This window comes from Leuciscus leuciscus, assembly GCF_965113295.1.
Source record: "Leuciscus leuciscus genome assembly, chromosome: 2".
NCBI lineage: Eukaryota > Metazoa > Chordata > Actinopteri > Cypriniformes > Leuciscidae > Leuciscus > Leuciscus leuciscus.
In genome coordinates, this window is record NC_138726.1 from 22,306,252 (window position 1) to 22,324,418 (window position 18,167).

The window sequence follows — 18,167 nt, forward strand, 5'->3', positions numbered from 1 at the left end:
GATGACAATTAAACATAACTCGATTAACAATAGACAATTCAATTAAGTCTCATTAAATTGCCCTCTGGGTTTCAGTCTCTTTCATATTTATTTACAAAGTATTTATGTATTCAAAGTACAAAGTATGTGTGTATTCACAATGACCAATTAAATGAATTGAAATTAATGTTTTTCTTCTCTCTTTCTCCCTCCCATTCCTTACTCATCCTCCCCATCCCATTCAGTCATTCTCCCATCCCACCATCCTGTTTTTCTCCGTTCTTAAGACGTTGTTTTGCTGTGGCAGAACTGGCAGCTCACTGGAATTCGACACTGAAAGACGAATGGCACAAACAACTGAAGAGGCGAATACATGAAAACAACAATCAGAGCAATTTGGAGGAGAACACAAACAAGGAGCACATCTGGAATAAAGACTAAACAGACTGACAGAATGAGAGAGCAAGATGAGGAGGCGTTTAATGGGAAAATGAGCACATGAACCTCGCAGGTGGATGAAAAGAAGTAGGTAAAGAACATGAGAGGAAGAGAAAAACAGCAGGATCCTGGAAAATAGAGGGAAGAACAGCTGGAAAGACTCAAAAGTGGAAGAATATGGTGAGAATCTTAAAATGCGTTCAGTGGAAATGTGAAACTGCTGGAAGGCGCCAAGGCAAAAATGTTTCACAGCAGGAATATTTTAACAAGGGAAGAGCATATCCTGGTGTTTTCCACATACAGTACCAAACTGAAGGAGATACGAGTGGAATTGAGAGTCTGACTCAAGTTGAATCCTCATGTTTGAAGTGTGCGCGTGGACACGAGATAGACACACAAAAACTCTGTGACACTTCTTTACCTTGAAAAGGGATAAACACCTCAGTCTGGATTAACAAACACCTCTGAAACTTAAACACATGCAGATAAACACCAGGAAATGAGCAGCTAATTGTCCCTGGGATCAACACAGACAGAAAAGGTAAATACTTGTACTCTCTTACACACACTTACTGGAATGGTTGAGGACTAATGTACAAGGTAATTGACTGACCTGAGATGAAAGATGCAGGGCAGAAAATCTTTACTAAACTTTTGTATGCACAGTCCTGTTCAAAATCTTTCAGCACACAAAGTGGAACATTTGATCTCTTAGAGGTTGCTCTTACAGAACCCAGGAGACTTAATGGCGTTCCGAGTTATGTTTCATTTTGGCTCTAAAATTTGGTCTTTTCGCAGTGCTTTCTAAAGGTACAGTCACATTTACCGTTATTAGGTATTTTTTTGCCGCACTGACCAACAGAAAGCTTCTTGGATCAAAAGTGACTTCTGTGTGAGCTGTGCTTCATACATCGTTACACTGTTGACAATAGACAATTGACCTTTTTTTGCCCACAAAATTTGGGTGATATTTCACTAATGTGACCACAGCTCACAGAGATGGAACCTCAAAAAGCGATTGATTCTGAACACTCTACATTTGCAGACACTTAGTGTGGTAACAGTGCTCAACTCACAAATTATTCCAAAAGACGTTGGTGTCTGCATGTTGTTTTTGTTATTGAGTGCATCATAAGAATAGTTCTGCCTTGTAGAATTTACTGAGGTGACTGCAATGGATTCTGGGATTTGGGCAAAATGAGGAATCTTAGGAGGCTGTGTAATTGAGTTGCCTTTCGAAACAGCTTTTACATAGGCATAGCAACACTGGCTCAACCAATGACATGAGTTTGAGGCGGGACTTAGTTTGAAAGACTAATGACAGTCTGCGGAGTTCTGGAAAACATTTTTTTTGTATTCCTGTTTGCTGATGCATCAATTCTAAACTTCACATTTAAAGAAATCTAATTTTCCATTTTTCTTTCCTATGCTTCTCTTAGTGTCTGACAATGTGTGTGGTGGTCGTGTGGTGTGGTGTTTTGAAGACAGGACTAGATGTTGACCTTTTGTAGTCAATTAAACAGCTGTAAATTTGACAGTGGCTGACTGGATACACATGTATAGGTCAGAGAACAGCATTCCGCTCTAGAAACGGTTAGGATTGCACAGCACACAAACATACAAACACAAACACCTCTCTCCCTCCAATGAAAGTCAGATGTGTATATCCAGTTATTTATGGAGCTCAAGGTACTTTGTGGGCCATTTATTTTTCCACCTCTTTTGCCTCTTTCTCCCTCGCATAAACTCAAGCACCCACCGACAGTGGCTAATGCAGGGACACAACACAAGAGAGATTGATTTTACAGTGCAATAATGACAACACATGCATACACACTCACGCACAAACAGCTGAAGAGCTGTAGTGCTCTCCATTCAGAGTGCACGCTATGCATATTCATGCACACATATGAAGGACACTTTACACTGCTCTACAGCCTTTTTCTATCTTCCACTCTCACACTGGTGTATTCTCTCTCTCTCTCTCTCTCTCTCTCTCTCTCTCTCTCTCTGTGTGTGTCTATTTGTGTTTGTCATTAAGTGATAGAGGTTGCTTAAAAGTAGCGTGCATTTTCTTTGTCACCAAATGATTATTATTGTCATAAATTTTGTCTGATGAGTCCTATTTAGTCTTTTCCTCTGAGATATATTTTCCTTTCCTCAATTCAAAGAAATGCCTGGGTGTTTACATACATCTAGATTTTACATTTTCCCTCTATTTATTTTTTTGTTTGTAACCTGCATTAAGATAACTGTTTACAATGGCTTCCCTTCCTACCTTGACATTTTTCTCCAAAAGCTCCTTTCCTTTCCTTTCCTTTCCTTTCCTTTCCTTTCCTTTCCTTTCCTTTCCTTTCCTTTCCTTTCCTTTCCTTTCCTTTCCTTTCCTTTCCTTTCCTTTCCTTTCCTTTCCTTTCCTTTCCTTTCCTTCTTCTCATAGGCTACGTTCACACTGTCAGTTTTTGGGACTGACAACCTCATTTACTTACAGATGTGTCTCGAAATGTCCCATTCACACAGCAACTTATCGTCTCAAATACTGTCTGTATGAACGTGCAACGAGAGTCAAGCTCGTATTCTCTTACTAGTAACCATAGCTACAGTGACCAAAGTGATATCAGAGATGGCGACATCCATAAAACGTAAAAGTCTTATCACTTTTGACTAGGGGTGGGACAAAATATAGATAGGGCAATTTATCATTGTCCTTCTCCATGCGATTCGATAATTGATACAGTGACATCAAATATCGATATTTATAAAAAGAAATAGATGCCCGTGCCACGCTTAAGTCCAAAGTCTGGAAAACTTGCACTTAACCTTTTCATAGGCATTTTGTTTTCATAGTTAGACAGATATCGTGATGTATCATTATAGGATTGTCTAGCAATATATTGATTATCGCAGAATTGCTGTATCGTGATATTATCGGTATCGTGAGCCATGCATCGTGTATCGTATCATATCTTGAGGTACCCTGTGATTCCCACCCCTACTTTTTACACTTTTGAGTCCAATTGAGCCGCGCGTTCATCCTTGAAATCTTCATTAACTGACAACAGCTTCAATGTAAACATGCGCCAGCCGGATGGCTTTAACCTTTGCACTCACGTCCTTTGCAGTATCTTACTCATGTCACGGCATTTGAGTCGTGCAACACAAAACTGGTGGGAGCCGCTCCGGTGGAGAACAGAGACTGGATCTAAAACCTTCAGATGACACACAGCTCATATCTCCCTTGCTGTAAGTTACAGAAAGGGAAACCACACACAAAACCCCTTAGCAGAGTGGCTCTCTCGCACTGTATGATGTGACAGACAGCCAGGCACGTGCACAGGTAGGGCTCAACCTGTGCAGAGTACATGCCCTTTTTGCCCTTACAATCCGAAGTGCCCTTTTTTTTTTGGTGGTGGTGGTGGTGTTTTTTTCTTCTTCAATAAATCAATGTTATTGGTCACCCTTCACGTCTGTCTGTCTGTTTTACAAATATTTAGCCAATGAAAGTTCTTAAAATGAGCTTGTGTAAATCTTGTTCGATCCTCAAACTGTCAGTAAACCTGATAACTCCGCCCCCTCTATCTTGACTGAATGAACTGAAGCTCCGCAGCAGCCGCACAGCACACAGCAGCTGAACGAAGTTTTGCAAGGGTAAACAAAGATCTTGTTGTTTAAATAAGTACTTAACACTATGTCTATAAAGGCTCATTTTATTTATTTGATGTCTGACTGAGACATGTGGGACCTGAGAGAGAGGGACTAGCATTTGCCATCTAGTCATAGACAATACATAGCCTACACTTAAATAGCCTGTGCATACATTAGCATTATTTTTTTTATAAAATGAGATTTTGGCCAAATGTATTTTACAACAGGAAAAACTGAGCGCCCATATAGCTACAACAAACTAGTTTGTAACCTGTTGATGAAAATGTAATGTGATGCCGCCGGCGCCGTTTTAATGACGGACAAAATGCACATTTGCACACATTCGCTGGTCAAAAACCCCGTAACTGCATTTGAGTTTGACTTTTGTAAAATGTTATAAGTAATACAACAACAGCCTATAATTTGTTTTTTACCATCGGAAAATCATAAGCACAGGTGCGCCCCCGCGCTGTTTCATACTGGAACTTACACAAAGCGACTGAGTGATCCTCGTCACCTAGGAAACATATATTTCTAAGAAATTTCTTCTTTGATTTATGATTGCTGATGCACTTAATTTATTAACATTTAATCATGTTATGGTAATAATATTAAATTATGGTTAATTCAAGGTTGTTAATATGCACGTATTCGCTATCAAGCTAATTTTTTAATCTATGGTATTCTATACTCTCCGCTCGTCTTCACATGTATAAATGTAGTAAAACATGTTTTTTTAGGGCTTTAGCCCTTGAGGGCAAAAGGAGCCCTGAACCCCTTTATATCTATATTATTATTATGGTTGTTATTAATAGTGAATAAATCTAAAGCTTTTGAGACTATTATTTTGTGTTATTGAATTTGTCATGAAGATGTGAGCATTTTTTCCTTTTATGTAGGCTTACTAAATAATCTTAATATATATATATATATATATATATATATATATCTACACTTTATATATATATATATATATATATATATATATAATATATATATAAATAAAGGGAGAGGGGTGCCCTTTTTCTGTTTCAACACATGCCCCTCAAAAAGGTCTGTGCAAGGCCCTGCAGACAGCTAGTTGTCCAGTCCGGTTCCGTTCACACAGAGCAAGTTTTCCAAGAATGCGGTTGTGAGTCCTGAAAATGTATGGTGTGAGTTTGGTTAGAATGCAGTTATCACTCTCGTAACTAACTGTGCTGTGTGTGAACAGAACCGTATTAAGGACTCAAATACAGGACTGACAACCATATTCTGCTGCTGTGTGAACGTGGTCATCTTTCCTTTCCTTTCCTTTCCTTTCCTTTCCTTTCCTTTCCTTTCCTTTCCTTTCCTTTCCTTTCCTTTCCTTTCCTTTCCTTTTCAAACCAAACCAAACCAAACCAAACCAAACCAAACCAAACCAAACCAAACCAAACCAAACCAAACAAAACCAAACAGTTGTGTCCTACCTTCATGTCTGTCAACACACACTCTCTCTGCCTCTGTCTTTCTGTGTATATCCCTGGAGCAGCATTATATAAACAGAATGAGTTCATTAGCAGTTAGCCTGTAGCTGTTCAGGAATAGGTTTTGATGAAGGAAGACAGATTATGTAGAAGAGAGAGGTGCACCGAGCATTTAACATTGTGCTAAACTTTTCACTTTGATACTCATCCTGCCCTGCTGAAAAATAGCTTGGGCCCAAAATAAATTCAGTGGTTGTGTATGCTGGTGTAGGGCTGGTCCAGATGGTGTGCCAGCATAGACATGCTGTTTACCAGGAATCCTACATAGCTTGTAAAGGTGGTCAACGATGGTTAATTTAGACTAAAAAGGCTTGCAGAGTTCAACAAATTGACAGCTAATTTGGATATATTATTGCATATGATTATTTATTAATGCAGAAGACGGTTTTATTTATTAAAGTGTGTTTAAAATTCAATGAGATCACAGACCTCATAAATTAAGCTTGTGAAGCAAGAAGGATTGAAGATTACATTATTACAGCATTGTAAAAAAATGATTGTGATTTTAACGGTAAAAGTTCATTGGTTTGCAAATGTTAAGGATGATTCAAGAATGATCCTTAGCATACATTTATCGAAACATCCTTAACATTTGCAAACCAGTTCGTTAATTTCTCTTACTGGTTTCTCTGTAAAAATGCAGAAAGATTTCTTTAGAAGGCTTAGAAGGGGTTAGAAAATATCATTAATCAGTAAAACTCAATGCAAAGCCCTCAATATGACAGATTAACAAACCTGCTGGTAATACATAAAATGCAAGATGTGGACTGACAGATATAAGGATCATATTATACAGGATATCGAGCGTATTCCAGTGCTTAAGGATCAAAGTTTACATTCTGCTGATTCACTGCTCTGAGGCAATGAACTCAGACACAGAAGAACAGGAAATGAGGAGAGTTATGAGAATGACCTGCTCAAAAAGTTTCATACAGAAAGGCAGACACAGACAGACAAATACTAGAGGCAGACAAATTGGATAGTAGATGGAAAAATGATGGATGACTGAATAAATAGAGAACTGGACAGGCATATGAATGGATGGATAATCAGATGTCTAGATGGATCGATTCAGGGAGTCTGAGTGTGCAGAGCTGAGAGGGTCACAGCTGGGTCAAATAAATAAGACTCATCTGAAATATGAATTCATCCTGAGGAGTCAAAAAGTCTCAAATATGACTGATTTGCTAAAACAAACACACAAACTAAAATATAAGATAGACAGATAGATAGATAGATAGATAGATAGATAGATAGATAGATAGATAGATAGCTTAACTTAGATAACTTAGCAACCACCAAGCAATGCCCTAGCAACCACTACCTAGCAATGCCCTAGCAACAGCCTAGCAATGATCTTGCAAACACCCAGAACACCCCAGCAACCACCAAAAACCCACTAGCAATGCCCTGGCAACCACCCAAAATACCCTAGCAACCACAGAACAACCTAGCAATGCCTTAGAACCCGGCCAGAACATCATAGCAACTGCATAACAATGCACTTTTCTCTGCCTTTCTACCAGCTTTCCTGTCTCTGTTTCTCCTCTGAGATTTCCCTTCAGATGCTTGATGGATCACTGCTGTCAGATTATCATCCGCCTCCATATTAGTGCATTTGAGTGTGCATGTGTGTTTGGGTGTAAGAAAGATACTGCAAACACCTTCCACATCTCTGCCTCTTCTCTTTACATCCTAATGACATCATGACATTAAGTCACTTTGTTTAGTGCACACACACAGTCAGAAAAAGAGAGAACCATTGAAAATGGTAAGGATACGAGAGAGTTGATGTAAAACTGTGAGATGAGAACCAGGAAGATGAAAGCCATTTGTCAAAGAGTATGTGCGTGTATGCGCGTTTGATCATGTGTGCGTGTGTGTTGGAGATCATTTCCTATAAAAGCAGGAGACATCTGAGGATCATTGATTCTCTTTGTTGCACAGATAATAAATCTCCCAGTTCAATTCACAGTAAGATTTCATTAGAGGATAGAAGTCTTTAATACCACAGATCAGATGATATGAATGATATATAGGTCTACACCTATCTACAGCTCATCTTTTATATCCACACAAAAGCATAATACAGACTTAAACTCATTGTGACCTATCTCTACCTTTTTCTCTCTCACCTGTGCAAACATATACTCACACAATAAATTCAGCACACAAATATATTACAAACTTCGCCTCAACAAACAGAATATCACACTTGAAAACTACAAAATGCTGTTAGTCTCCCTACTTGAGTGTTTGCATGTCAGTATATCATAAAAACACCAGACAAGAGCTGCCACTTTTGTGAGATATGAAATTATAGTTCTATTTTTTATTTTTTTGTAATACAGTGTTTCTTGTATCATCATTCAGCAGTCTCTCTGTGCTTTTTCCTCTCAGGCCGCTGAATCTACTGTGTCATTGCAAAATATATGTAAGCCGGATTCTGGTTTTGCATCTGAATTGAATGTGATGAAATAAAACGACTGGGTAATGTGAAATTATACATAAAGTTGTAGATTGGCATAGAGGTTTTGCTAGTTAGTGTGTTCAAATAATCAATGTGGCAGTGGATGCCGTGACTATTTCATATTTCTCCATTGACAGCCATTCAATTATAATAATATCTGTGAATTCTGATTGAATATATATATATATATATATATATTTTTTTTTTTTTGCAAGCAACATATATTGCTAATTTTCCTTATATTACAGTTCGTTTATTTAGTGACTGATTTTTTGAGGGCTCGTATAAGCAGGATATGGACTCATGATAGTTGTTAAGGGCTTGGGACTGTGTCTGTTCTTGCGTTGCCATCAGCCAATCGGTCATGATGTATTTTTTTGCAGCTTTAGTCACTTTCCGGCTCAGATAACTGGTTTAAAAGGCACAAAAATCTGGCGCCGATTTCAAATAGCATATTTTCTGTGGAAGGAGCTGTCCTTGAACGCTAATGGTTAACTCTCTCCAGGTATTATAGACTTCCTAGACTTCAGAAATGCACTTTGCTTCTCTATCACTCATAGTTTTTATTAGATTGTGCCTGCTCTAAATTCTGACCACTCTCGTTGACAACAAATTGTGCCCTAGTGGGAGACATTCCTATGGGCATCACCCTACACTATACTCCTCTTCCCATCACCACAACCCACTGCTTATTTATGTGCAGCTTACTGTATATCTGTCTGGCTATGAGAAAAGCCTCCTCAGCTGCTAGAAGCCACAATAATAAAGTCACAGTGAAATCACAAAATAAAATGCAACAAAATGCTACTAGATTTTCAGACTAAACTATTCCCAAATGACTCAAAATTTAAGCGAATCAGAATTCCATTTAAATTAAAATGCAGTTGTCATTGTCATTTATTACTGTAATGTATTGGAATAACACTTAAACGTGGTTAGGTTGTTGTTGTTTTTTCACCATTTTTTCTGGCCTGTTTACTGATCTTTGGTAAGGCACAATTCTTTGTAAAGCTGATTTGGAAATGCATGCATTATGAAAAGCTATATGCAAATAAATGTAATTGATAATAATGAATTTAGAATATATTAAAATGTAATTAGCAATATTAGGTTAGGACCAATGAATAAAACAAAACAAAAAAAACTAATAAAATAAAATAAATCTGAAATAAATAAATACAAATAAAAAACAAAACAGATCGTAAGACAATATGTTTATACCAGTGACTACGATAATACAAATACTAATAAAGTCAAGTAAAGATCTTCTAAAATATGAGGACATTTCAAAATGCTGCCCTGGTAAAAAAGCCTTCCTGAAAGAAAATAAAAAACAAATCTTGCTCTGCAACTTGAGTACCGAGAAAAGAGTAAAACTAAGCCAGGATGCTAATGATTCTTTTTAAGTCAATGCAGCTTCAATTAGTCTTTCAACCACTGTGTGTGTTTGTGTGTGATGGCTCTCTTCAGAGTCTTGTGCAGTACATAATCTAATTGATGTGATAATCGTTAGTAAATGGTCTTCTGCTTTGTGGCCACTGAAGTTGTGGAGACACTGGCAACAGCAGCAAAGCTCTGTGTGTGATTTAATATGAAGCAGCGAGGGATACGTGGAGGAAGGAGGGGTGCGTTGAGGACAAAGTGTTGGCGAAAGAGGGCTGAGGGAGTTGCTAAGTGCAGAAAGATGTTCGGAGTGAGACAAACACACACACACACAAACTCACACACACACACACACACACACGCACACGCACACGCACACGCACACGCACACGCACACGCACGCACACACACACAAGACAGGGTTATTATGTGCTAAAGCCAGGCACTAGCAGTAGTTTTTCATTCAGTCTGAATCATGAATAACATTACGGATTACAAAAGGATTACCAGAATTTATATTCTATTCTAATCTAATCTACGCCCCACCAACACACACATGCACGCATGCCTAGTCGCTCTAGAAGATAAAATTAGACCAAGACAAGCACAAGCATGTCCTGAACCTAGGAACAAATATGAGTAGAGGACAAGGAAGGAGGAGGAAGAGGCCTGATAATATTGAGGAAGGGCTGCTATCTATCCCAGGCGGCCGGATCGATGGAGGAGAGAGACAAGATCTATTTCGGCTGGTCTGTTCTCAGGTGGCTAAAGATGGTGAGAGTGGGAGAAGGAGGGAGAGAGAGGAGGGATATTTTAACTAATGTAGCATCACTTCTCAAGTTACCTCAAGGGCAGATGGGAAAAGTGGACACTGGTGATAAGCAGAACCTTGGATAATAGATGGAAACTGAAAAAGAGGGGCGTGGAGAAAAAACAGGGAGGGAGGAAGAGGAGAAGGAAGGTCATAGGAGGGTGGGCGAAGACCGCACACAGGAAAAGTGAAAAGCAAGAGAGAGACAGATGAAGCAGATACTTTTGCATAGCACTATTGAGTTTTTCCGCTCGATCTCCCACTGACTTCTGGGAATGCAAAGTTACAAGACACTAAAAGTCACGTTGGAAATTGCACTCAGTTGCACTTTTCTCTCCCTCCACCAACACGTAGAAAATTCTTTCTTATGGTGTATTCTTATTCAAAACTCCAGTTATTAATCATTGAGCATCAACACTCTCCATATGCCTTCACTGAATTCCATCACTTAAAGCGATAGTTCACCCCAAAATGAAAATTACTTACTATGTTGTTTCAAACCTACATGGCCTTTTTTTTCTTCACAGAACACAAAAGACGACATTTTGAAGAACGTTGGGGTCCAAAAACATGTACAATGGCCCCATGTACAAAAATAAATAAATAAGTAAAAAATCTTATCTTTTTTATGTTCAGCAAAATAAAGAAAGTCAACACAGGTCTAGAAAGACACGAGGGTGAGAATGATGACTATTCCTTAAAAAAATTAAATACAATGCCAAAACCATAGCTAGTTATAGTTACTATCACAAAAATATAATGCTAAGAACAATCATAATGCTCTCTGTAAGAATCTTTCAGAGTAGATTGTCCAATCAATACAGTAATTAATTTAATCCTGAGGTTTAATCAGGCACTTCTATGTGAACATAAATAATAATGAATAAATGTTCAAGATTCCTCCCATTTCTGGACTTTCAAGTGCAAAGTCACAGAGGACTCATCTAATTTTGTTATATAATCACAAAATTAGAATATGCCACTATTAATGAGTAATGTGCTGAAAAACAAGCTTAATTGAGTAAAGTCTGATTGTTCCCTGGTTATATTTATCTTCATTTTACAGTGTAATGACTTTGCAAAAATTATTATCTTGTCATTTTGAAATTTGCATAATTACTGCACTGTACTGTTAATAATACCGAAGAGGGGTGAAGCACAAGCTCCACTAATGATGTGCATTCACGAGAAGTTCTGCATGGACACAAACAGTTGGGAATGGTTATTTAAAGATCACTGTTACAGCTGTGAGTCTGCCATGAGCAGTGCTTGGGATGTTACTTTGAAGCCGCAGCTTGCCAAGCTAATTAAACTACAGTCAAGCTACTTTTCTTAGAAAAAAAAAAAGCTACTAAAATCTAATAACAACAAGCAGCTAACTACAATAAAGCTAAAGGAGGGCAATATCTAAAAGTATATATATATATATATATATATATATATATATATATATATATATATATATATATATACATACATACAGTACAGGCCAAAAGTTTGGACACATTACTATTTTTTATGTTTTTGAAAGAGGTTTCTTCTGCTCATCAAGCCTGCATTTATTTGATCAAAAATACAGAAAAAATATGTAATATTGTGATATATTATTACAATTTAAAATAATTGGTTTTCAATTTATTATACTTTAAATTATTATTTATTTTAAATTAATGATAGAAACAGGTCTGTTTCATACAAAACCAAATCAGCATTTCAAACAACACACACACATATAGAGAGGAGGGAGAGTTTAGGAGAGGATGTTAGATTATTACCTCAGCTTGCTTGGCAGAAAAGTTGCATGTGACATTAAAACCAGCTACTGTATTTAGCATTTGGTTGTGTTTACAGTGCAAAAGTAACTGGTTGGAAAAGCTATACATTATTTTTACTTTCACACAAATTATACATGCATTTAAGTTAGTATTGTCACTATTTTTAGTAGGTTACTTCTCAACACTGGCCATGGAAGACTGATTGTTTGATTTTGTAACTCATCTCAGCTGAGCTTGGGTCTACATTCTCACTCTAAAGAGATGGAGCATTTCATGCTGATTCTGATAGCTGTTTTCCTTGGCTTGTACCTGTATGATTACATGCACTTAGTGTTAAGTGACACTGTTAAAGAGCATTTGCTGAATGTGCTAATGCAGGACAGAAATGTGATGTACTCTCTGAAAGAACTTAATACCTCTTCGGAATCACCTTCGGGTTGAAACCCATATTTTACGATGACAACTCAATGCAAGGGACAAATTGGTGCAAGAGATCAAATTATAGATATTATGGATTTTTCAGTCTCTAACCTGTAATTAGCATTTTTTAAAGTGATTATTCTTTTGTCCTTTTTGTCCTCCTCTCTCTCCCTGTTTGCTCATGTTCATCTCCTGTCTAAGTACTGCACAAAGTAACAACCTTTGCATTCTGACTTCATTTGTATTGATTGTTATACTATAGTTGACCTCATAATTTGGTTTGTAGCTTCCATGCCATTAAGATTGAAACATCCTTTAGCAGAGTTTGTCTATCAGTGCTGATCAATTTAGTCTTTGTGTCTATATAACTCAAGCTCTAATTTTCAGGTAAATGACTAGTGTATTTGTGGCTCTCACTTCTCTTGAAGTGAAGCAAATGACTTCTCTGCCAAAGAAAACTGCCACAAGCTAAGGTGGGAGTGTGAAGTTACACGCTTCTGCTTCCAAAAAGCACTAAAATAATTGCTCTATGGCATTTACAAGCTTTTTAGAAGTTTGTGGATAGTAGAGTTTCCACCAATAGTGTTCATCTGAGAGTATGATTATGGCATTGGTTTCTGCTGTAGTTTTATTTGCAGTTATGCACAGGGTGCCCAAGCATTGCAATTCCTGTGGAGAGCAACTGGATGAGCTCATTCAGAGCTAAAAAAACAAACACACATCACAGTACAAAGTTGACACAATGACTGATCTTTCTCTTTCTGCTTTTTCTAGGTCTGTGGATCACTCCCCTATCTACCATGCAAGACTCCCCACCCCTTCAGCCATTCAGAAAACCACATCCGTCCCACATTTTATGCCATCCTCACAAGAACACACACTCCCCCTCATTCCCCTCTCATCCGTCCATCCATCTGAAACAAAATATCCTCAAGCCCTCTGAAGCATTTCGTCAACCCTCTCGTCCGCTGTGGCCAAAGTTAACCAGCAGATACTCACCCCCAGACACATCCTCACTGACACTGCCACTGCCATTCCTGCACTGGCTGGCACTGTTCACTTGTGCCTGTTTGCTGCCTGCTCTTTTCGGTCAGATTCCAGGAGCCGTAGCCGGTGAGACGTGGGGCGTAGTCTCTGCGTGTCCCTTCCACTGCGTCTGCAGGAATCTCTCGGAATCTCTAAGTACACTTTGTGCCGACAAAGGCCTTCTTTTCGTCCCGCCAAACATTGACCGGCGAACCGTTGAGCTTCGTCTTGCTGACAACTTCATTCGAGAAGTGGGAGGAGCTGACTTTGCCAACATGACAGGACTAGTGGATTTGACACTTTCCCGGAATACCATCAGTCACATCCGGCCACTGGCATTTGCAGATCTGGAAAGTCTTCGATCATTGCACTTAGATGGCAATCGACTTTCCATGCTGGGCCCACGAGACTTAGCAGGCATGCTAAACCTGCAACATCTTATTGTCAACAACAACCAACTCATCAATATCTCCTCCGAGGCCTTTGATGACTTTTTACTCACTCTAGAGGACTTGGACTTATCCTATAACAATCTGCGCAAGGCTCCCTGGGATGCCATTCAGAGCATGTCCAGTCTGCACACGTTAAACCTAGATCACAATCTCATTGACCAGATCGCTGAGGGGTCTTTTAGTGAGCTCTACAAACTAGCCCGATTGGACATGACCTCTAATCGCCTGCAGACGTTACCACCCGATCAGTTGTTCGCTCGCTCCCAAACAGGGGTAATCAGTCCTACACCCTACAATGCTGTGATCAACTTGAATTTCGGGGGTAACCCATTACACTGCAACTGTGAACTGCTTTGGTTGAGGAGGCTAATCCGCAGTGATGATATGGAGACGTGTGCTACACCCCTTCATTTAGCGGGACGTTACTTCTGGTCTATTCCTGAGGAGGAATTTGCCTGTGAGCCTCCGCTTATTACCCGACACACACACAAACTCTGGGTTTTAGAGGGTCAAAGGGCAACACTCAAATGTCGTGCTATAGGTGATCCAGAGCCAGTGGTGCACTGGGTCTCACCAGATGACCGCATCATCGGCAATTCCAGTCGCACCACATCTTTCCGAAATGGCACTCTTGAGCTACTTGTGACTGTTGCTCGTGATGATGGTACGTACACTTGCATTGCTATTAATGCTGCAGGTGAGGCCACCTCGCTAGTTGACCTGAAGGTTATCCCACTCCCTCATCGTGGAAATGGAACGGTATTGTTAACTCGTGACCCAGGATCATCAGACATCACCAGAGGGAAAACCTCCAGTGGGCAAAACCCTGGCCTGGACACTAACAGTGACCCCCAGGAGGGACTGGAGGAGGGTCAGGCAGAGGGTGAGGATGTGGTCAGCGAAGGGGGTGAGGAGCAGATGGTGAAAGTACAAGGAGTGACTTCCACCTCAGCACAAGTGCGATGGGAAAAGGGTCGTCTAATGGCAGCCAACCTGGTGTGGATGTATCAAATACAGTATAACTGCTCTGCAGATGAGACACTAATTTACAGGTGAGTGAGACCACAACCATGGCAACCATAACACCAACTATCCGGATTAGGGTCAATTTCAGACTATGTATTCACAATTTGTTTTCAGTTGAGGAAGTGAAATTAAACATAGATTCTGTAGAAGTCAGTTTTGAACATCAATCAGAACTAAATAAGTGAGACAACACACACACACACACACACACACACACACACACACACACACACACACACACACACACACACACGCACACAATAAGCCTTTTAAACTAATTTTATTTTTAAATTTGTGAATTTGAATTCAAGATGTAGAATTTCACAGGATGCAGAATTGGAATTGGAATGTAAAGAAGTAGAATTTAAATGAACCCTAACTCTAAATAAATCAATCAATCTTAAACTACTTTATTTTTTACTAGAAAATCTAAGTTTGCCAAGATGATCTCTAAATGTTGGCTTGACAAAGTTTTTTTGACAAGTTTTGAAAAAAGCTAGGTTCTTGAGCCTTATGTACAGGCAATCAAATAAGCATATCTGATCAGCTGAATGGTGTGATAAGCGAAAGTTTTCACTAAACAAATTAACCCCAATGAAACCAAATGTATCCATTCAAGAATACATTTACTGTACATGTCTTAGCCTACAATTCATTAAGTAACTTGCAAGTTCTTTTTAGTGAAAATTTGCAGAAAATGTGACAAGTCAAGTGTAAGATTTCAAGATCAAACATGAACTCCAAGACTTCTACAACAACTGCAAAAACTGTGCTCTCTAGTGATTTATCTGGTCACTGAGGATGAGTCACCACAAATGAAACGTGTCACTGAGTTTACTGAGCCATTTTTTTTTAACCAGAGTAGCATATGTTGACGAAATCTGGGACTTAAAGAACATTTTGCTGAAATTCAAGTGATGGATTGGAATTTCAGTAGGGCTCAAACAACAGGCTTTTAAATATGATCTACTGTCACAGGCTAATTGTTCAAAAATCCACTAATGTGCATTCAGAGCCAGCTTATATAACCCTTTTAATATGACATTTAACAGCATTGCAATAATGAATATGCAATGCTCTGATTCTTGTCAGCTTGAATCGTGATAATAATGAGCTCCATGTTGAACCTAAGGCAAAGGCAGTCCTACTGCTTTCTCATATTATCAGTGTCTGAGGCTCTAGTAGCAGCTTTAGCATAGTTGCTGTCTGACATTTTCGGAGCATGTTCAATACATCTTTCACCTCTCTGAGACATTATCTATGGCAAGTGACATACGCCCTCTTGCCGTGTGTCCTTCATTAAGGGGCCAAGAGGGAGTGAATGTGTGTATGTGGTGTGGGAGAATTACAAGCTACTGACACCACAGACATTGAAACTGACAGGGAGGCTGGTAGAGAGATAGAGACAGAGAGAGGGAATGGGAAATAAAGAAGAGGGGTGGGGCAGAGATAGAGATAGAGAGTTTGACAGAGGGCTCAAGGGATAGAATAATGAAGTATTTAAATGAGCTTAAACTGCAGTGCCAATAAGTATGTCACAACCTATCTTGCTGACTGCCACCACCACAACAGGAAGAGGAGCAGAGAGTGAACTATCGAAAATGAAAGAAATTACTGGTAAGGGGAAAGCTTTTATCTTGGCTTTGGTTTGGTGACTGGATGTTTAGCTTTGTCAAGAACAAGAAACAGCAGAAAATGTGCCTCAGTGGATACACAGAGAATGTGCAAAAATAAAGAGGTAGATACCGCAGAGGAGAGAAAGACTGACATTAACTGGGTGAGGATGGGAGGAATGAGTGTGACAAGAAAAATTCAGGGTTGAGTTTAGATAATAAAAGCAGGCTGTTTATGACCATTAAGTTAGTAGAGACAAAAGATGAAAGTCTTTTGTGTCTCCTTCTCTTTCGTTCAGGCTCCATCCCTCCCCTCTCTCCCTCACTCTTTTTCTCTCTATTATTAGAGTGTTCTAATAATTGCCTGTTTCTGTGTCACCAGTTTCACAAAACATTTCCCTGTCAGTTTTTATTGAGGAATGGACGTGTATGAGTGTGTGTGTTGATGAAATGACAAGACAAAATTTTAATTTGTGCCATTCCATCTCACAAATTCAGACACACAAATTAAAGGCACTAGAAGAAAAGGTCAAACTCACTCTTCTGAAACATTACAAGTGCTGACAATCCAAAAGGAAATTGTATCGCTCAATGGCTGCTTTATTATAGCTCAGGAGACCTAATGGTGTTCTCAGACTTGCTTCATCACTTGTATCAACTGAGGAGAAATAAACTGTTGACACACAGTACAGTAAGATTATAGAGCTATAAACTTAAAGGGATAGTTCATCACAAAAACTGCTACCCTCATATTGTTCCAAACCCCTATGCTTTTTATTTAGTACGGGGCGGCAGTGGCTCAGTGGTTCATGTAGGTTGTCTACAAATCGAAAGGTTGGTGGTTCAATCCCCGGTTCCACCTGACCAAGTGTCGAGGTGTCCATGAGCAAGACACCTAACCCCAGCTACTCCCGACGAGCTGGATGGCGCCTTGCATGGCTGACACCGCCGTTGGTGTGTGAATGGGTAATGTGAGGCTATGTAATGCGCTTTGGTGGCCATAGGTCTGTGAAAGCGCTATATAAATGCAGTCCATTTACCATTTTATTTAAACAAAAGGTTAAGCTTTGAAAATATCCTGGATACTCTTTTCCATTTAATGAAAGCTAATTCCAAAAACATTGTTATTCAGTGAAAACTTTGGCATCCACCGTAGGACTCCTTGTATTTATGTTATTTCATATAATACTTCAACAAATTGTTCTTTTTAGTCAGATCTTTTAAGTGAATCAGTTAATCAATTTCACTAATTCAGTCTGACTGATTTAAGTTCTCACTGAGTCAAAGATTGGGTCACAACGAGTACCAGAATATAAGTGAATATAATGTCAATCTAATATTTTTGAAAAATATTCTCTCATGCGCATCAAGGCTGTGATTCTATTCAGGATTCTATGATGAATAAAAACAGCATTTATTCGAAACAGAAATCTTTAGTAATATTTTAAATGTCTTTTTTTCCCACTGATTGACCAATTTAATGTGTCCTTGCTGAATAAAAGTATAAATGTCTGTTATTCACAAAAAGCTATTCAGAAGACATCATTTAGACCTATAAAGCAAAAATTCACTTTTGGTGTCCTAAAAAAGTAAGAAGGTCAAACAGGTTTGGAACAACATG

General features: G+C 38.9%; 2 protein-coding genes across 4 annotated transcripts in view; one reads left to right on the forward strand and one right to left on the reverse strand.

The window, feature by feature from the left end:
* pcxb (pyruvate carboxylase b) overlaps nt 1–18,167 on the reverse strand; it is a 253,081-nt gene that overhangs the window by 87,730 nt on the left and 147,184 nt on the right. The window lies entirely within an intron of this gene.
* LOC309485078 (leucine-rich repeat and fibronectin type-III domain-containing protein 4) overlaps nt 1–18,167 on the forward strand; it is a 30,505-nt gene that overhangs the window by 5,079 nt on the left and 7,259 nt on the right. For 2 of the 3 annotated variants that reach the window (XM_082151671.1, XM_082151673.1), the window contains exons 2-3: nt 225–958; nt 13,204–14,959. In XM_082151671.1, the coding sequence (XP_082007797.1) occupies nt 13,230–14,959 (1,730 nt within the window). In that variant the 5' untranslated portion in view covers nt 225–958; nt 13,204–13,229. The remainder of the gene's footprint in view (nt 1–224; nt 959–13,203; nt 14,960–18,167) is intronic. The other variant, XM_082151672.1, reaches the window with a different exon arrangement.